This window comes from Mus pahari, chromosome 12, assembly GCF_900095145.1.
Source record: "Mus pahari chromosome 12, PAHARI_EIJ_v1.1, whole genome shotgun sequence".
NCBI lineage: Eukaryota > Metazoa > Chordata > Mammalia > Rodentia > Muridae > Mus > Mus pahari.
Window position 1 is genome coordinate 79,934,668 of NC_034601.1, and position 21,470 is coordinate 79,956,137.

Here is a 21,470-nt window from a genome sequence, read left to right on the forward strand (position 1 = left end):
TCTTCTTCTTCTTCTTCTTCTTCTTCTTCTTCTTCTTCTTCTTCTTCTTCTTCTTCTTCTTCTTCTTCTTCTTCTTCTTCTTCTTCTTTGAGTCAAAGTTTCTGTATATACTTATGCCTGTCCTGGAACTCACTTTTGTAGATCAGGGTGCCCCAGACTCAGAGATCTAATTTTCTCTGCCTCCTTGAAGCTGGGATTAAAGCCTTGTACCACCACTGCCCATCTCTTTTAACTAAGCATGCCTTCCTCCTACATATACTTCTGCTTTGTTGGAACCAAATTTGGACAGAATTTTAACATGTAGAATTAGTTATAATAATCCTTTTTCCCCCCCAAATAGACTAGTGTTACAGACCTTAAGATATTAAGGATTTTATGGGTGCCAAATCCTCTGTTTGGAATTTATGGCAAATCTCAGAGAAAAATCATATTGCATTAAAATGGGGATACAGAATGAAGTCTTGCCACCTGCAGAGGGAAATTAATATATTCTTGGAAAAACAATCCCTGAGATACAAATGGGGCTTAACAAACTTGAATAAGGGACACTATTTAGCTATACATTTGTTTACAACTGTTTCTCATGATCAATTCGTTCAATCTACTTGTCATAAATTCTCATGATTACGCAGTAGTTTATAAGAAAGAACCAAGGCAGAATAAGAAATCAGATTGTAAGAACAGAAGCCTAGACATGATTTGGGCTTAATGTAGCTGTCTTTAAATTGCAAAGAGGAAAATGTTTCTGTTGTCAGAACTTTATATTAAACACCATGTTGTAAACTTGAAATAACCAAAATTGAGATTCCAGTTGATGATACTTCTAGGTTCCTGTAAAGTAGAAATTTATCTGACAAGCTCTTTCAGGAAATGGGAGAGAGTCTATTAGAATATTTACATGAGGAAATCAGGAAAAAGAGACAGTTAGAGAGATAGCTACATTGGAGTGCACACAAAATGAAATCTTCATATTTCATCACAATGCCTACTGTGGAAGAGAAAGTAAAATATGATTGATGGGGGAAGGCACAGCTCACTGTTCATGGTGCCTCTAGCTGGGAAGGGTGGTCTGGGATGCTGTCAGGCTGATCAAGCTATAGCAAGAAAGCCAGTGAGCAGCATTCCTTCCTAGCCTCTGGTTCAGTAGCTGCCTTGGGTTTCTGCACTGACCTTCCTTGATGATGGATGGCTAGCTGTAAGATTAGGCAAACCTTTGATCCAAGATGCTATTGGCTTTGGCGTTTTATTACAACTCTAATCAAGGCAGGTGATAGATTTGATTGTGGAGATATCATGTCATTCTTTGCGTAATATCCTTGGCATGCAGAGGGTATTTCAAGAGGTCATACTAAACTAAAATAACTAGACTCTTAGGAAGTAACATCACAGTATCATTGAATAGTGGTGATCTATTTATTTACTTATTTTTTTTAAAGATTTATTTATTATGTATACAGGGTTCTGCCTGTATGTACAGTTGCATACCACAAGAGGGCTAGAATCCCATTAGAGATGGTTGTGAGTTACCATATGTTTGCTGGGAATTGAACTCAGTACCTCTGGAATAGCAGCTGTATTCTTAACCTCTGAGCCATCTTTCTTGCTCTGTTTATTTATGAGATAGCAGATAGACATGTTGTATAGATATTTCACATTTCTTCTTATTTTAAAGAGAATTAAATACTTAAAGTATACCACAGGACTTCACAGTTATCAATTCCAAAGTCAGTATCTAAAATTTCCTGATACAAAGGATCCCCTCAATAGTCAAAGCCAAAAGGAAGACAGAGCCTTTCATAGTCAGTAGAGCTAAAACAAATGAGTCAAGCAGACAGAGCTGGCTTCTATCAGTGTCACTTGTATTCTACAAAGATGCTATGAACTGTGAAATAGAAAATGACTGATCATTTCTCCTAAGACAGTATGATGGTATGTCTCTGTAAGCCTGTGGTTTGCATTAGCTGATCAATTCATAGACTTGTTCAACATATGGTTATATGTGTTTGTGCTAAAATACACACACACACACACACACACACACAAAGAGAGAGAGAGAGAGAGAGAGAGAGAGAGAGAGAGAGAGAGAGCACAAACACACACAGATACATACACACACTCACACACACTACACACACATGCAGATAACACACACACACACAGACACCCCCCCCACACACACATTTATTTATGATTCATGATTCACATTAAACTACCAGTTAGCTACACTTCAGCTTATGCCAGCTTATGTTAGTTACCTAACAAACATATTTTTTCCTAACCCAGAATTTATTGATTTCTCATTTTAACAGAATTTATTGATTTTTCTCTAGGCTTTTCAGATGAAAGGATGTATGATGTTGAAACTTGTGGATGGGCACTCAGAATGAAAGTGCTGTGGTGAGCATACTTTAGACTTTCAGGAATAAAACTAGAATTCTTTAGGAGATAAATTTCCAAACACTAATTTTTTAAAGGAATTTTAAAATGAGGAGCACAATAAAAAAAACCAGAATTTTGGTAAGAATTAGGTACTGGGGAAGAAAATCTATCGTATAAATCATGTGAGACATAAAGCCAGCTTTCTTCACAACAGCAGTGTTGCCACTTCAAATGAGATGGTCAGAACATTCTTTTGTTATGGGAGATGATGCAGAGAGAAAAGACAGGCACCACTATTCTCCACTGTAATCACCGGTCACCAGATGTCAGAAATAACCTTTTCCATTCACAGTGACAATGACAGATCATATTTTGTTCCTAATAGCATGATGCCACAGACTGAGTAGGTAATAATAAAAGGTTTATTTTAGCTTATCACTATGGTATACAGTCATGACTATAGGCCCACTTCTTGAGAAGATTTTTTTCATTGACAGTGTTAAGAGACTCTGTGGTCATCACAAGGCAAAACTTAGAAAACAAACTGTGAATTTCCATGACTTTTCTCTGTGTCCTGATATAAACACTACAGCATAAATTCATTTATTCACACACATATATGATATATATATATATATATATATATATATATAATACTTGCATATGTTGCTATATATGAACACATAATTTAGTTGTTATGGCTATATTTCATTTTTCCTTTATACAATCATCTACTAGGTTGTAATTTTATTAGGCTCTTTTTTAGAATTTTCAGGGCTAGCAATATAATTTCCAATTTTCAACACTTTCAATTTTAATGTCAAATAGTCATTGTTTTACCTGTTCCAGAATATCTTTCAACTATATACTCACCCCAACTGTTTCTTTACCTAAGCATCCCCTCAATAGAGCAATGTTCTTTGGCCTCTTCTTGAGCTCAAATCGCTCTCTGTTAGTAACCCTGAGCCATGACACTCATCTGGCACCTTGCCTCTATACTCTAGTTTTACAGGGCACCCTCTGTTCTGTGCTTGTTGGTTTTACTAAGTTCATGACATTGCTTAATGTCCTACACCATAAAGAGACCCTATGCATAGATTTTTAATATTTGGAAATGTTTTCATAGAATGAGAATGAATTGGTCAATCAATACAAAGCCTCTAAAATTATTTGTTTATGTATTTATTTATCATATATGAGTGGATTTTTATGCATATATATCTGTGTACTACATCCACATCTGGTGCCAGCAGAGCATGTTAGATTCCCTGGGACTGGATAGATAGATTGAGACACTATATAGGCACTGGGAATTGAACTTGTGTCCTCTAAAACAGCAGCTGGTCCTCTTAACTTCTGAGCCGTCTCTTCAACTCCACAAATTCATTTAAGCAATAGGAAAATTGTTCCTATAACATGAAAAAGAAAAAGGAATGACATTTCAATGTATTCTTAGAAGAAAGGCCTGACCCAGAAAGCAGGAGCCAGATAACCATGGCTGGCATACCAGCAGAAAGAAGAGGGACGTCTTTGGGCAGACGGACAAGTTGATTAATGCCAGTAGACATGCTATTTCTCATACAGGATAGTTAATTGGTTTTGCATAATAATGAAAACATTATGCACCCATAAATACTATGTGTAATAAAAAGCTGAGATCACAAAAAAAAATATACCTGTAGATTTACTAGTATGCCAATAGGAGAGCCAAAACGGAGGGATGACTATCTTGCAGGTTTCAACACCTACGGTCAAGGCTACATGAAAACAAAACTCGTGGAGATATAAATGCCACAATGAAACTGACAATTTTTTCAGTATAACTCAGAAATACACCCTCTGTCAAGATGTCCCCAAACAACTGCCCTGAAGCTGTGTACTTGCAGTCCTTTGGGGCTATTGGTAAAGCCTTAGTCCTCCTGGCACGCCTTGCCTGTGCGTCTTTTTTCTCCAGAAACCTGATGTACAGGACTAACAGCGATATCTGCATATCTGCCGGCTGAGCTCCCGTCCCATAATGGCTAGAAGGAGATTTTTCATGCATCCACCTGCTACCAGACATCCTTTGTGCTCTGTAGCCACTGCCAGGCATCCTTCTTATTACTACCCAGGGATCTTGATGCCCTGTAGTCTACCAGATTACTTATAGAATACTTCTGGTCTTTGGTGAATGTTGGTGGCATTACCTGGCCTTAGACCCAGAAACTGCTACTCACTGGGCTGTATGTAGATCCAGAGGCTTTCAAACTCAGATTACAGAAAGAAGTAATTAAGTTAAACAAAAATTCTGTTTTTCCTTTTCACAGATTGAATAAAAATTCACATCATGGTAGTACATTTTCAGAAAAAAATATATTATTCACCTTAAGCTTTATTAACTTAGTCAATCTGAAGTTGGCTGACAAAAATAAATAAGTTCTTAAAGCCCATTGAGCAATTTATCTGTGAGTTATTTTCCATAATATATAAGAAGGAAGTCAGTAAATGCTTTATATAAGAAGTTTGGTTGAAAGTTAATGATAAGTTAATTCTAGGTCTCTCCAGTCACTTAAGAACACGCACAAGAATCACAAATGCTTATTTCAACAAAAAAGTTGAAAACAAGAGTGAGCAAATATGGACTATGTTTCACAGGGATCGAAACAGACTTGAACTGCATCATCCTTGAGAGAAAGGGTTAACCTTATTCTAGGTTACTAAATCACTAGTGTGTTATTCTGTACACATATAGTCCACAAGCCTCAAATTATCTTCAGTAATTGATCAAGCATCACCCACGCACCAAAAGGCAAGATAACACCAAACTACAGCACAGTATGATATAAATAAGCCCTGAGCATCAATTGGTCATCTAATACCAAACAGCAACTCCTGAAAACATACATAGAAGTAACTTAAGAAGGGGTATATAGGAAGGAATGGAGGGAGGAAAGGATATGGAGAAGTGATATAATTATAATTTCATAAATAAAAGAAAAATGTACTAAAGAAAATGATGTGCATATTACAGATATGCAGGAATGGTTGCACTAGATATGACAGTCATGGGTGACCTCACAAAGTTAACCACGCAGCATACACGAGGCCCTTGAGACGGAGAAGCTCACATGCTTACACATAACGAAAGCTAGGCACAGACCTGCTGGCTCCTAAGTTCCATTTTAACATGGTTTTGGTTATGTCATCTGCCTCATCTTTTCCCAGATCTCTTCCGTGCTCTCCTCCCAATCAGCATCCCTCCATCCCCCCCCCCCAAAAAATCCACAATCACAGCTTCTAGAGTTCTATTGAAAAATGTAAAAACACTCTATTCAATTTTCGTCAAGAGAAACCGAAACAACAGCACCAAGTTCCTCCCTGCAACCTGAAACTATTTTGTTTGTACTTTGCATGGATTATAAAAATGTCTAAGTTACCTCTGTATGTGGTTCTATAATCTGCAGCCAAAAAATTAACTCAGAGCTCCTGCGAACCCTTCATGAATGTTAAGGCAAAGATTTTGTCTAAACTGGAGGCATAGTTGCTGGCTAAAGTTACCACAAATATTAGAATGTTTCAAAAAATTCTAGTTAGAAAAGCAAAATTCCTTGGGAGAAGCATTAGTTATTATATAATAACATAATGAATCCATCACACACAACTGGTAATTACAGTGCTGAAGACAAGAAATATGTAATATCTCAATTGGCATGCTGTTAAATACCACACTATCTCATACAAGTTGCAATTAAATCATCTTATCATTATATACAACATTCTATTTTCACACAATTACCTCTTGGGCAACAGCTAGCCTTAGCCTTGTCCCAGTATTAAATTATATATTATGTTACATTTTTATCTTTCAGTTAGTAGTTCAGGGTCTTGCATATGATCAGAAAGCTCTAGGCTATTGAGATGGACTCTTAGCTTTTAGCCCACAAGCTTTAACAACGTTTTCATTTCACCAAGATGGAGACATGTTTCTCATTGTAAATCATGAGCCTGGCTGCTCAGATTTGCACAGATCCAGTCCTGCTGCGGACGAGTAACTAACCCTTTGATAGGCCCCAGATCACCCAGACATCCACCATTCTCCTGTCTTCTCAGCCATAAATCATACTTATTCGTTCTGTCAATCCCAAAGGCAATGGTTTAGATCTTAATCTGCAACTCCTCAGGTAACAGTATTTCTAGGAATGGCTAATCCTTTGGTTCCCAGTCAACCCGCAGTGATTTCTAGGGAACAATGCATGGATTGTGATTTCCTGGAAACTGCTTGAGTCATTTCTATTCAAGGGATTTCACAATTTCTTTTTGTGGATTCTTGTCACATTAGAGATTACAGATAACAGCTTTACTTCCCCTGAACTTCCATATTTTCCATTAGTCTTGCTTCAGTAGCACATTGTCAAATTTCTTATCGGTACGAGTCAGTATTCAAAACAACATCCATCTAGTGTCTCTGTAGAGAATGCATATGAGCAAATGTTTTATTATTTTTCAAGAGGAAATGCTCATTCATGTTAGTCTATAATGATAAAAATTAAAAAAAACCTTTAAGCTGTGCCTGCTTTTAATTTTTCTGAATATGCCACTTCGTGACATGAATAGAAATTAGGTAAATAATTATTGAATTACTAGACTATCAACCCTGTGACAAACTCTTCTCAGCATACAAAACCTTTCAATTGGCCCTGGTGATGCATGTCCATCATCACGACAGAGAGACGCTGAGACTGGAAGCTCCTGAGTTCCAGGCCACTTTCTACTGAATGACTTTAAAGCCAGCAAGCATTTAATGCTAGTGGGACATTATCTCAAAATAAACAAAAGAATTTAACCTCGTGAGATACTGTTTATCTTCTTCCAAGACAGTAAACAAACAATAGATTCAATGAAGGTCAGAAAGTCTATAAGGATATGCAACTCTGTGTTTCGCTATGATCAGAATAATGAGATGGATCTGTGATTCATGCTATACAATTTCATGACTTTTCATATTTGTTGACCCTTTATTATTAGTGGTGTCCACAAATACTGCATAAACATCCTTTTATTGTAAACCAACATCCTTTTATTGTAAACCAACAAAATTATGATTCTCTCTAAGGATAATATACTCTTTCTGCTTCGTTCATTTTACTTTGCCCTCTCATATATTCCTCTACCTATTCTCTTGTTTAATAAGCAGTCCCAATTTGAAGATTAACTCATCAAATAGAGTTTCTTCCTCCAAGATAATCTGAAAAGTCTAGTCAGCAAAAACTCTGGGAGAGTCAATCCTCACTGTAGGTTTATCAATCTGAAAATCTTCAGTCTGTTCAGAGACCATCCAAGATGCTAGAATAAACATATTGTGGTAAGTTGGTGAGAGAAAATAAAGACAATAATAAATAAAATACACACAAACATAAATAATCAACAACACATCAATTAAAAGAAGCTGAAGACAAAGAAAAAAGCTTTGTTTTTTATGAACATCTAGAAGAATCAAACTACTCTGTGATAATTAAAATTATTATATTTCTAGCTAGAGATATAGCTCTGTGGGTAAGCTGCTTACTACCTCACTGTGAGGACTAAATGGGGTTCCCAGCACACACACACACACACACACACACACACACACAGAGAGAGAGAGAGAGAGAGAGAGAGAGAGAGAGAGAGAGAGAGAGAGAATGAATTTAGGAACTGAGTGTGGTTGCAAAGTTCAGGAAAGAGATAAGAGGGTACCTCTGATCCCTGGCCACTCTATCAAGTTGACATAGAGATCTTCACGTACAGTGAGTCTGTTTTGTTTTAAAAATATGGTGGAGAGAGATAGAGGGAAGATAACCAGTATTGAACTTTGTCTTCCAGATGCACCTGTACATGCCCCAAAACACACCATGTAGACATCCCTTCAAGATGCCTCTCATGCACAGAGAAACAGTGTATATTAGTTCCCTGTGGGGGAAGATACCTCTGTGATAAATACACAGAGGAATGAAGGTCTGAGGAGAGGTTCTATATCTTGTTAGACACATATATATTATAGTAATAATAACAATAATAATAGCTTGAAGGCATACCTGAGAACAAGTACAGAGTGACTTAGGGTGAGGGTGGGGGAAGACTCAGCAGCCTTGGCAATCACTGGTGAGCTAAGCCCTGACGAGCAAAAGCTGTTGAAGCAATGCCTAGAAATGACTCCTGAGAGAATTCCTGGAAACTGGTCACAACAGTTCTTGGAAACCTGCACAGGAAACCAGTTGGTTAACAGATGGTTATTAGCCTTGGGGATTGATTATGATTGTGAGCTGCAAATGCCTTATTTGTGAGCCTTGTTTTCAAAATCTCTGGGTTTGTACGTGTCTGTCTGAGTGCTTTCAGAGTTTGCTGGAAGAGTCCAGGCGACCAGCTGTAATCCTGAAAACTGCTGGCTGGCCTCCTGTTAATTGCAGAAGGTGGAATCAACTTATAAATTAGCAGACCACAATCTGATGTCATGTATTTAATTGTTGGAATAGAGAATTAGAACTGTATGCTGGAAAGTTTAGCTCTACAGAATTGAGGAATAAGTACATTGCTGGTGACACTTAGTTTGGTCTAATTTGTGGCAGTGGTTATAAAACACTCTATCAGTGTATTGTATCCTGACTTATGCACTCAATGTACACTTAACACAAACAAACAAACAAAAAAGCAAACAAAAATACCACAGGGCCAGCCTACATGCAGCATTTCTGCCCCACCTAAATTGTGAACCTCCGTAACAACCCAGCTAGCTCACTGATGAAGTTCAGTGCTGCATACAAGCACTGAATTGTATTCAGTGTACTGAGTATTGTACCATATATCACTTGCCCATAAGGAGAGCAAGATTTTAAATTCAATATGCATGTTTGAATATCTCATAATAAAAACTCTCATTTTGTACAATGAATATATTCTGATAGCATTTTTAAAATGCAGAGTGAAATTTTTACTGAATACATGTCCCTTTTATATCTTCCTAATAGAATAATTATAATTCAAAGACTGTATATTATGGACGCCCATGTACTATCCTTTTGAAGTGCACAAAGCCACCCCTGAGTCTGAAACCTGGGGCCAGTTAACAGATTAACCTCTGCCTGGTCAGGAAACTAAAGAGGGTCTTTCCAATCCTAGCTGCTGCCTGTGCTTTGGGAGAGGAAACTTGGCAATTTATCTTGGGCAATGATTATGAACATACGGATGACAGAGATCCTGAAAACCTAAAAAGATTATGCAAAAGACTGACTTCACTGTTTTCCATGGCAACTTTTATGATATTGCTAGGTGATATTTTATGATATTTGCTCCAAATCTCACTTCATTGTTACTTTTTTTCCCGATAACTATTAAAGCATCATAGTTATTTGCTAAAAACAGTGATGAAGGAAGGAAAATACCTGTCTGCCCAGGAAGTTCTCTCTGGTGATGGGAATACACAGAGTAACAGCGAATCTGGTTACAAACATAGCACTATGATACCCGAGTTGTAACCTTTGAAAATCCACCCAACTCTCCTGTATCTGTCGCTACCTCCTCATAAGTGCATGAGACACGATGCATGCTGCCTGCCACTGCTTTCTATTTTTTTTTAGTATGCAGATTTATCTCATTTTAATAGATTATAAAATTATATGTATACCAGAATTGTTTTTTTTTTTTGTTGTTTTTTTTTTGTTTTTTTTTGTTTTTGTTTTTTTTTTTATAAAGAACAACATTTAATTGAGGCTGGCTTACAGGTTCGGAAGCTCAGTCCATTATCATTAAGGTGGAGCATGGCAGTATCCAGGCAGGCATGTTGAGGGAAGAACTGAGAGTTCTATATCTTCATCCAAAGGCTGCTAGTAGAAGACTGACTTCCCAGGTGACTAGGTTGAGGGTCTTAAGCCTACACCCACAGTGACACACCTATTCCAACCAGGTCACACCTATTCTAACAAGGCCACACCTCCAAATGATGTCACTCCCTGGTCCAAGATTATACAAACCATGACATTCCACTCCCTGGCCCCCATAGACTTGTTCAAACACATGAGTCTATGGGGGACCATACTTAAATGTATAATGCAAAATGCATTTAGTCCAACTTTCAAAGTCCTCATAGTCTATAGTAGTCTCAACAATGTTAAAAGTCCAAAGTTCAAGGTCTCTTCTGAGATTCATCCAATCACTTAACTGTAATCCCCAAAGCAAGACAGGAAACCAGCTGGGCAAACTCCAAACTCTGCATCTCCATGTCTGATGTCAAAGCGGTCTTCAGATCTCCACTCCTTTTTCATCTTTGTTGACTGCAACAAACTGCTTTCTTCTGGGCTGGTTCCACTCCCTGTTAGCAGTTTTCCTCACTGTGTATCCCATGGCTCTGGCATCTTTAACATCTTGAGTCTCCAAGGCAACTACAGTGTTACAGCTTCTTGTTTCAGTCAGTGTCTGGGATTGCACTTGATCTTTTGGGCTCCTCCTAAGGGCTGGCATCACTTCTCCAGCTCTGCCCTCTGTAGCACTCTAAGCTCAGGTTGATCCACTCCACTATGGCTTCTGTTCTTGGTGATAATCCCATGGTACTTACATTTCCAATACACTGGGGTGTTTCACTCCAACTAGGCTTCACCAATAACCTCTCATACTGCCACTGCTTTCATAGTTGACACTTAGTTATTGCCCTGGGGGAGGAAGAAGTATGCTTGATGTCAGGAAGGGGTATGCACAGAAGACCAGCATTTTGACAGGTGTCTAATAATCTACACTCCGCTCCTAATTTCAGAGAATTGTTCTCTGAAAGAATAGGTAAAACATGCTATTATTATTTGATATGAACACTGATTCCTTATATTATCAAATTAGTTATTTTGCTCTATAATTGTTGTAATTTTATTAGCTATTTCTTCTATTTATTAACTATAAACCCCAAAGTCTTGTCCCCCAAGATACACACTTATTGCTGTTAGCTCCCACCCTGTAAAGGTTCCACAATCTTCCAAATTTAAACCCTCAGCTTGAGAACATATAATGAACAGAGAAGTCCCCAGGGATTATTTTTATATTCAAATGACAATCTGTTATTTGTAAATAATAACATTAAACACATAGGTTTGCAACAGAAACAAGAGTTTATTGAGATAAAATTACTTGACTTTGAAACTTTTGAAGAAGTGAAAAATTATGAATTTTATCATCAATGTGTTTGAATTTTTCATTAGTTTTGCAGTTTGACAGAATTTCAAATTTGAGGGCGAGAAAGGAAAAAGTAGCAGATAATCAAGAAAATTTCAAGATTTCCCAAGGATAAAATGAGAAGACAATTTTACTACAGAATCTGCATTCAGTATTGGCACTGGAGACTCAATAGATTAGTCAACAGAAGCGAGATGTGTAGAATGGCTGGTAACAAGAATAGAAATCCCTAGAAGGGAATGAAAGTGGAGCACGGACAACAGATCTGTAATATCTGGTAGGAAAGCTACAGACTCCATAATTCAGAGATCTAAAGCCACTGGATCCACATCCCACTGGGTAGCAGCTTCTAGAACCATAGCCCAGGGAACTGCAGCTTCTGGACCCAAAGCCCAGAGAGCCAGCATATGTCCCCTGGCAGGGACTGCAGGGTGTGGAGCTCCTGGGGTAGTAGCAGGGCTTCTGGCAAGGGCTGGGCACCACACAGGACCTCTGGCAGCGGATGGGCTCAATGCAGGTCTCCTGGCAGCGGATGGGCTCAATGCAGGTCTCCTGGCAGCGGATGGGCTCAATGCAGGTCTCCTGGCAGCGGATGGGCTCAATGCAGGTCTCCTGGCAGCGGATGGGCTCAATGCAGGTCTCCTGGCAGCCAGTGTTCAGAGAGGAGCTCAGCTGGCAGGTGCTGGGAGAGCAGCTGGTAGTGGTGTAGACCAGGTTGCTGGGGTAGGAAGAGCTACGGCAGGATCCTGAGGAGGGCAGGCAGCTCCTAAGGGAGCGGGAGGAGAAGTTTCCAGAGCAGCAGCTGTAGGCCATGTTGAGAGGAGATGAGTGTTGGATGTCAACAGGGAGATTTTGAGTTTGAATGTCACCCAGTGGAGAGCCGGGTTTATATACTCTCAGAGGCAGGTGTGGTACCCAACAGTCTCATACTTGATGCATCTGTGTGCTTCCTGGTTTACGAATGTGTAATTCAGCAATCTCTGTAATTGTAGCTGCATTTGAATAGTTTTCTGCACAGTACATTTATGGGTGTTGTAACAAAGGCCAAAGAGCTACTCCTATCTACAAAATGCTATGACTATTTTATATTAACGCCTTCCCCCTCCTAGCTATGGAAGCCCTTTCCACTCCTCCCGTGTATGCGGCTTGCCTGTGCTTGATTGTAAACTCCTGCCTCTCCTGGGGAAGAGTTCTTTTCTAAAACTTTATAGGGAGATATTGTTGATTATCTGGTTACAGATCTGTTTCCATATGGATAAAACTATTCATAATAATGGTCCATCGTGTCAACCTCCACTGCCATTCAGCCAAATCCTCTTATTGCGATTCCACATAGTGGTAACCGAACACAGTTATAGCGTGTGCTACACTTACACATTGTTTATCACATCGAATAGAAACAGATTCAAAATAGATAAAAAACCAATGGACTAAGAGAGGCAGCAAAAGACTGATGCTAGTCATGGAAAAGGACCTCAGTGGAAACAGTTGCATTTGAGTGAAGGGAGAAGATAAGTATAAGAGTAGAGGTGAAGGAACAGTGAGTGTTTCCTTGTTTGGGGGTTTGCATTTTTTCCAAGAGATTGCAGTAATACCCAGGCTGTGTTGGAATGAGTGATCGCTCTGCCCGATCTTCCTCAGTGCTCAGACTGAAGGTGTCGGCCTTTCCTATTGTTCTTTTACACTGTTTCTTGTCTTATTTCAATGCTTGAATGATCAATCTTCATAAATTAACAATGCTAAAATTTTCTTAATTATCCTTCCATCATCTGCATTTATAATCTTTGACATTTTTCTAACCATTTCAGTATGCCTCTAACTTCTCATGCTGTTGAGTATAGTAACTTTTTGTCAGTCAAATGTCCTGGTACCCAACTGCACGTTCCTGCCTAAGTATGATTTCTTATCCTTCCCTAGTTATTTTTTCTATTATGACGTACATAAATGTGTAAAACTCCTCCTCCTCCTCCTCCTCCTTCTCTCCTCCTCCTCCTGTTCCTACTCTTTCTGTTCTTCCTCCTCTCCCTGCTTTTCTTGTCTCATTTCTCTCCTTCCATCCCCGTTTCCTCCCTCTTATCTATACTTATCATTTTGTTTCTTTGCCTTTAAATTTTACTTTGTCTTCTATTTTCTTCTTTGCTTTCTTTTTTAAAAATGTTTACTTTTTTTTCCTATCAAACTACAGATTTAAAGCTGAAAATATGCTTGATATACTTATTACTTTCTTAGTATATAACCACCTTTTTCTACATTCACTGATAAATTATTCTGTTTTAAAATACATACAAATGATATTCAGATAGAACAAGAATTTACTGCTACAGTCTATGATCTCATGTTTCTAATAAAATCTAAGCTATTTTAATACTGATAAAGATTACATATATAGTAGTAGGGAAAATACTATAATTGAGACTATAAAACTTAAAGAGGGATGATGTGAAAAATACAAAATGCTTCCCCCCCCTTTTTGGTTTCAGTACTTTTAGAATAAAATTCATATTGTGTTATTTTGTGCCTTATGCTGAGCAGCCTATCAATAAGAAAATGTAGGAAATATTTCCCATTTCTTTTCCTGTTATTGTTTCATAAATAGCTCTTTAAGTTACCTTGAAAAAAATAGGTGTTCAAAACAAACCATAATTCTATAAGGTGAGAATGGATTCAGTGATTTCTTCTTCTGGTATTCTGCATTCTGCTCATGGACCCTTCTGTAATCTAGTTCATGTGAATATTATAACACATTTTTTGTCTCTATAGTGGTATAATTTTGTCCACATAAGTTGAGATAGTTTTAATGTTTTTCAAAAAGACCTACCTTTAAACTAAATTCATGTGAGATTGTACTATTTCATCTTTATAGATGTATATGATTATTTTCATCTAATTATCCATCAAGATGGAAAAAACTGAGTAATTCAAATAAAGTGTCAGACCTGGAAGGCTACTCATGCAAAGCTTTTGACATGTGATTGCAGATTCTCATCAATAGGTGATAAAATGATGTCTTTTGATATTTGATGTATTTCTGAAAGAACCTCATCCATATAGAAGGTCATGGCTTCTTCTCCTTATAATCTCAATGGACCTGTCACTCACAAGCCCATGATGTTGTTTTTAAAACTGATTTAGAATAAAATTTGCATAAAAAAATCAATATCCTCTATATTGAAATTCTATTTTAACGGTTCTTTTTAATTAGATATTTTCTTTATTTATATTTCAAATATTATCCCCTTTCCTGGTTTTCCCTCTGAAAACCCCTTACCTCATCTCCCCACCACCTGCTCAGCAACCCACCTACTCCTGCTTCCCAGTCCTGACGTTCCGTTCCCTTACACTGGGGCATAGAGCCTTCAGAGGACCAAGGACCTCTCCTCCCTGATGTCTGACAAGGTCATCCTCTGCTACATATGTGGCTGGAGCCATGGGTCCCTCCATGTGTACTCTTTGGTTGGTGGTTTAGTCCCTGGGAGCTCTGGGGGTAGTGATTGGTTCATAATGTTGTTCCTCCTATGGGGCTGCAAACCCCTTCAGCTCCATCGTTCCTTTCTCTAGCTCCTCCATTGGGGACCCTGTGCTCAGAGGTTGGCTGAGAGCATCTGCCTCTGTATTTGTCAGGCTCCGGCAGGGCCTCTCAGGAGACAGCTATATCAGGCTCCTGTCAGCAAGCACTTGTTGGCATCCACAATAGAGTCTGGGTTTGGTAACTGAATATGAGATGGATCCCCAGTTGGGGCAGTCTCTGGATGGCCTTTCTTTCAGGCTCTGCTCCACACTTTGTCTCTGTATTTTGTCTCTGTTATTTTGTTCCCCCTTCTAAGAAGTACAGAAGTATCCACACTTTGGCCTTCCTTCTACTTGTGCTTCATGTGGTTTGTGAATTGTATCTCGGATATCCTGAGATTCTAGGCTAATATCACCACACACAGCTAGATTAGTACTCTGTCATTCAAAGAACATTGACTCCACATGATCAAAAATATACTCATGACAGCAAGGCTCCTGCATGCCATTCTGAAACACAGTTCTTCCTTTAGTAAAACTGTTAGCATTTTTTCTCAGGAGGACTTTTTTAGGACATTTACATGAGATCAGAGATACATTGCTTGTTGTCTTTTAAACATATTAATTATTAATAAATCTTTGGGGATGACTAGACAGTTTAGCAGTTATTAGCACTTGTTATTCTTCCAGAGATAGTTTGACTCCTAGTACCCATGTCAGTTCAAAATCACCAGTAATTCTAGGTCCAGGGCATCTACTATCCTATTCGGGGCTCCAGGACTACCCATATACATATGCACTTGCACAAAATTTCACACATATATGCCCATCAAAAACCCTGTACTTGCTTTCTTATTTTTCTGTAAAGTTAGTTGAAAAACACTTGCTCTTCTTCCAACTTACTCAGTTTAATTCTTAGTACATGCATGGTTGCTCACAACTGTCTCTAACTCCAGTTCCATAGATGTACACCTTCATCTTCTGGCTTTTTGAGGGCACTGGGCATGTAGATGGGGCATGTATATTTAGTCAAGATACCTATACAGTAAGATAAATTAAAATTATTTTAAAAACATGGATTCTAATACATACTGCTTACTTAAGAGACAATTCTCAAACAGAGAAATATGCTAGGAAATAGAGGAATTTAAGCAACTGTCAGCACTCAAGCTCAAATCCAATAAATGCTTTTTACAGGGACTCAGCATGCTTTTACGAATGAAAAGGTTTTTTAAGAAGAATTTTTATAGACATTTTTTTTGTCAGTATTCAGTGTACCCAAGGCCCACATGGGGCATTAGCAAGGTGCTAACATGCTGTGGGAGTGAGAGGGTCACATGTTACTTTGAAATTCACAGCTACAAGAAAAATGGAAAGAAATAAGGAGGTTTAGAAGGATAAAATGGAATGACAAGACAATAGGATAATGTAAAAACATAAGAAGTTAGAACTCTCTGCATCTCCGTGGAACATAGATGTAAGTGAGGGGCAGGTACTCAGAGTTAGACAGACAGACAGGCCAGATACCCATAGTCATAGCATAGAGATAGTTACTCTCCTTAGAATCATTCCTATGCCATCTGAATATAAAGAAGTAGTTAAACATTTTGATAAAGGTATCAATTGAAGACTGCTTAAATATTGATTAATTCTTCCAGGAAGATAGAAAAGAAGGCAGAAAAAACATACAACTAAGAGCTGATCAGTTTAATCTGGAGCTGTGATGCCCTGAAAAAGTTATATCCTGGCATTGGTGATTAAAGCAATAAAAAAAATCTTCCAGTTTTACAAGACTACAGGATGAATTTGGATTTCCAAGCACTTCAGTTTTTTTTTTCTTTTTTTCTTTTTTTTTTTTTTTAGCCCTGGGGAATACCACAGATTATAGAAAGCCAATTCTGACAAGCAAAATTGAATTTCTAATACCCAAGCTCTTATAAGGACACTAGCCAAGCACAGAGACCAAGTTTAAATTGCATCAGTTCTTGATTGGATTGAAAGCATCTATGGTACTCGTGTCCTTATTCTAGCAGCCTGGCAGAACGGAGAAGAAGAATCTTGAGAGGAAGATAAAGTCTTTTTCCAAGTGAAATGTCTGTTATACCCCAGAGCATGGAAGAAATGTACAAAGCCTTAAACACGAGAGTGGCAGAAGTTAGAACCTTAGTCATTATTCATGTAAGGCAGAACCAGATATTAAAAAGCAATCATGTGTCACACAGGGCTGTTTCAGTCAGCAGCATATTGCATTAACAATGGGGACCCTACAGGATTATGTCACATGGTAAAAAAGCAGCCATATTTGTTTAAATGCATCCTAACATTAAAAATGATGAAACTTGCTAACAGTGAGTTTTCCTAAACCCACACCCATCATTCAGCATGACACCGGAATATAGCTATGTAAAGAATTTAACTCTATGAAACAGGAACATTTGAGGTTTGAGAAATAATTATAGCTGGGAACAAAAGATACAATTGAGAAACTTGATGGGAAAATAAAAATAATGGAATTGAATTTAACTAAAAACTTAAAAATAAAGTAACTAATTTAAATGGTTGTATTTCATCAGGAACCTAATGAGGGCTCCATACACGGTGAACTGAGCTATGATAAACAAGGTCATTTCTAAACTAAGTGTCATGACAAATGACTGAAAAAGGAAACCAGTGCAAGAGACTGGAACTGAGGATGTACGTCTTCGTTATAACTGGATCTAAGAAAAGAAAGGGATGAATGAGGTAGCAATATTTGGGGAGATTTCAGTTGAGAATGTATGAGTATTGATCAAAGGTGTCAGCAATGAAACAATAAAAAGGAAGGAATCATAATATGTCTCATCACTGTAGAGAGAATTAGAGATGAGCTCAGTAGACATGATTTTGATATAGAGACAAAACATCCAGTTTTCATATTTTTTTAAATAAATCAGCACAGAATTTAAACTGTTTTGCCAGCCCCACTTGGCATTCTCAAGAGAAAGAACCCTTCTGTGTTTTGTGCCAACTGCTGCTAGTAGGTTTTCTTCATAACCCATTGTAAACAGAACATTCTGTGTTCAGAGTCCTTGCACTGTTTCTCTTCACCAGGTTCTCCCTTAAATTGAGGACTCAAAAGGAAGAGAAGAGCCCCTTTGACCGATGCAGGATACAGGATCATTGCTTAAGGGACTCAGGGAACCTATGTTAAGGCTGGTCATCAGAGCCTACTAGAAATTGCGCGGCCTTCTCTGGACTTGAGAACAGACCTTGACAAACAGGGTCATTCAGAATTGTGCCAAAATTTCAGAGCACAGTAGGAAAAACCATAGTGAATAAATCCCCCCCTCCCGTGGGTTAAGAGGTGAGAATCGAACCTGACTGTCACTCAGTCACACAGACGAGAAGCCAGTATGACCTCAGGCCTCATATCACACACATCAGATGTAAAATTACTTCCCTCTTCTTCTCTCATGAGCTTTTTCTACATGATACCTTTTCACAAGGGTTTAGACTTTTAACTCCTAAATTTCTGCTCTGTGGGATGATATTCAAAAAAATTCTGTCAGATCATTAACAAACAGAGATGCATATTATTTTCATTGAATATCATAGGAGTAAAAATATTTTCTTTATAAGATCCTCTGGTGAAGTACTTACAACTGTGTCAAACAGAAAAGGAGGGATTTTGCTAGACACAATGGAATAAGTACCAGTGTTAAATGTTCATGACATCTCTGACATAGCAGTAGGTCATTGTCTTAACTATAACAAAATTACAACACCCATAAATGTACTGTGCAGAAAACTATTCAAATGCAGCTACAATTACAGAGATTGCTGAATTACACATTTGTAAACCCGGAAGCACACAGATGCATCAAGTATGAGACTGTTGGGTACCACACCTGCCTCTGAGAGTATATAAACCTGGCTCTCCACTGGGTGACATTCAAACTCACAATCTCCCTGTTAACATCCAGCTCTCATCTCCTCTCAACATGGCCTACAGCTGCTGCTCTGGAAACTTCTCCTCCCGCTCCCTTAGGAGCTGCCTGCCCTCCTCAGGATCCTGCCGTAGCTCTTCCTACCCCAGCAACCTGGTCTACACCACTACCAGCTGCTCTCCCAGCACCTGCCAGCTGAGCTCCTCTCTGAACACTGGCTGCCAGGAGACCTGCATTGAGCCCATCCGCTGCCAGAGGTCCTGTGTGGTGCCCAGCCCCTGCCAGAAGCCCTGCTACTACCCCAGGAGCTCCACACCCTGCAGTCCCTGCCAGGGGACATATGCTGGCTCTCTGGGCTTTGGGTCTAGGAGCTGCAGTTCCCTGGGCTATGGTTCTGGAAGCTGCTACTCAGTTGGATATGGAAATAGTGGATTCAGACCCCTCAATTGTGGAGTCTATGGCTTCCCTTCCCTGAGTTATGGGTCCAGATATTCCTATCCAATCTACTTTGCTTCTCGTTCCTGTCAACCTTGTTATAGACCAATCTGGGGATCAAGCCTATGTGGCAATAGCTGTTAAGTCTTTAACTCTCCTATGTCAGTCTATGCTCTGAAGCTATTGTTGTCCTGATTAATCCCTACAGCTAGCTTACTGTCCTTCCATTAATAGCTTTTTCTTCTCCAAAATTGGGTAGATTATGAGATTAATGGGTTATCCAGAAATTATGCTTTACTCTCTGTACTGTTGATATAGGCACATTCTATTTGCTTTCAATCCATGGTCATTTGAAAATTGAAAATTCCATCTAATAAACTTGTGCAATCTGATATCTCCATGTATTGTTCATGTTATTATTACTTCACGCATGAGTTTTGGCACCTGTGGTTTGGGAGATGTACTTAAGTTCAGGATGGTTATCCAGCTGGATTTGGGGACATGGTTTTGCATTAGTTTGATTTTCTTTCTTGGCAGTTGTCTGTTCTTGGGAGATCAACATTTGTGAGGAAACAGCAGGGCTCAACTAGAGTGTGAATTGCCTGAGATTAAACGACATGAATTTCTGATGAGCCAGAAAACAAAGCAATTAAGATGGGAACTAGAAATGCAAGCACCAAAAATAAGATGTATAATTGACAGGGTGACATGTGTACATAGGCAAAAGCTTAAGTCGAGTATTTGACTGTACATTTTCAGTCAGAAGAGAGTAGCTTTGAATACCTCTCAAGACAGACATTTACTTGTTGATGTAAATGCTAGTCTTCCTGCCTCCTGAGGTTGGTAATGACCCCTGCACTTCATCCACACATCTATAAGGAGAAAGGCTAGGTTCATCTTTCAGGAAATGCTGGAAACCTCCTTATAGCACCCATGCTCAACCTCAAGCAACAGAAGATTTCTATTAAGAAGTTTCTATGTCCCAGTATAGGGGGATGCCAGGGCCAGGAACGGGAGTGGGTGGGTTAGGGAAGCAGGTGGAGTGGGGAGGGAATAGGGGATTTTTGGAGGGGAAACTAGGAAAGGAGATAACATTTGAAATGTAAATAAAGAAAATATTTAATAAAAATATTACAAAAGAAATAAAACTATAATAAGAAAATACATTTTAAAAAGATCTAAGTGGATTCTGATTCTTGAAATGTACCAAATTAATTCAAAACAGCATGCAAACTTTCAGGGAAAAATCATACAAGAAAAGTTTGTACTCCTGTAAATAAGATAATATGTATTAGCTATGACAATAAAAATACCAATTAAAAAAAAAGAAGTTTCACTCACTAGTTTTCCTCTGCATACCAAATGAGTTGAACTTAAACTTTTGGGTGCAATTTATGTGACATAATATCTTAAAGGAGGCTTAAGATTACATGTACTATGTGCATTAAGGGAGGAAAGTGGGAGAGAAACAATCAAAAGATGCATTTTGGTGTTTTTATAGTGAACTACTCGAATCCCATATTCCAGAGACTTCCAAGGCATTTATAAAGACTTCTGGGATTGTCCATTCCTTTGTGTGTACAGGGAAGGACATTTTTCATTCACCTTCTATCTTTGATTGGCTGAAACTCATAATTTCATTCATTCTCATAAGTGTTAAAGGGAGAAATGACAACAAATCTTTCCATGTAAAAGTGGAGATAAACAGGTAAGTCACAAAGAAGTGTTGAGAATATTGCAGGTGAGATATTTATCATAAAAGCTGTGTAAATACCCCATAGCATGGTGTGTCATGGCCTGTCTGTGTGATCACCTGTGATTGCATGCAACATAGATCAAGGTAAGACTGGACACAGAATTCTCATTTAATTATTGAAGGATTAAGAAAAAAAATTTCCTCCTTTCAGACAAGAGGGAAATAAAAATGCATAATGGGTTGGAAGTTTGCCAAAATTTTAGATCAGATCCTGGTAAAATTTCAAACAAAAAAATTAATTCCTTATTCTTTCTTGACCTGTAAATTACACACACACACACACACACACACACACA

At 38.4% G+C, this 21,470-nt stretch overlaps 2 protein-coding genes across 2 annotated transcripts; one reads left to right on the top strand and one right to left on the bottom strand.

The window, feature by feature from the left end:
* Positions 1-11,730: 11,730 nt before the first annotated feature.
* Positions 11,731-12,363, bottom strand: LOC110330113 (keratin-associated protein 13-2-like). Its single transcript, XM_021210070.1, has one exon. It carries the CDS (start codon positions 12,361-12,363, stop codon positions 11,731-11,733), a length of 633 nt encoding a protein of 210 aa, XP_021065729.1.
* Positions 12,364-19,037: 6,674 nt separating this feature from the next.
* On the top strand, positions 19,038-19,562 carry LOC110330133 (keratin-associated protein 13-2-like). The gene has a single exon (XM_021210092.1). It carries the CDS (start codon positions 19,038-19,040, stop codon positions 19,560-19,562), a length of 525 nt encoding a protein of 174 aa, XP_021065751.1.
* The last annotated feature ends 1,908 nt before the right edge of the window (positions 19,563-21,470 follow it).

Bases quoted from the DNA above. Each gene is read 5' to 3' on its own strand.
- LOC110330133 (XM_021210092.1), top strand. From the start codon at position 19,038: ATGGCCTACAGCTGCTGCTCTGGAAACTTCTCCTCCCGCTCCCTTAGG.
- LOC110330113 (XM_021210070.1), bottom strand. From the start codon at position 12,363: ATGGCCTACAGCTGCTGCTCTGGAAACTTCTCCTCCCGCTCCCTTAGG.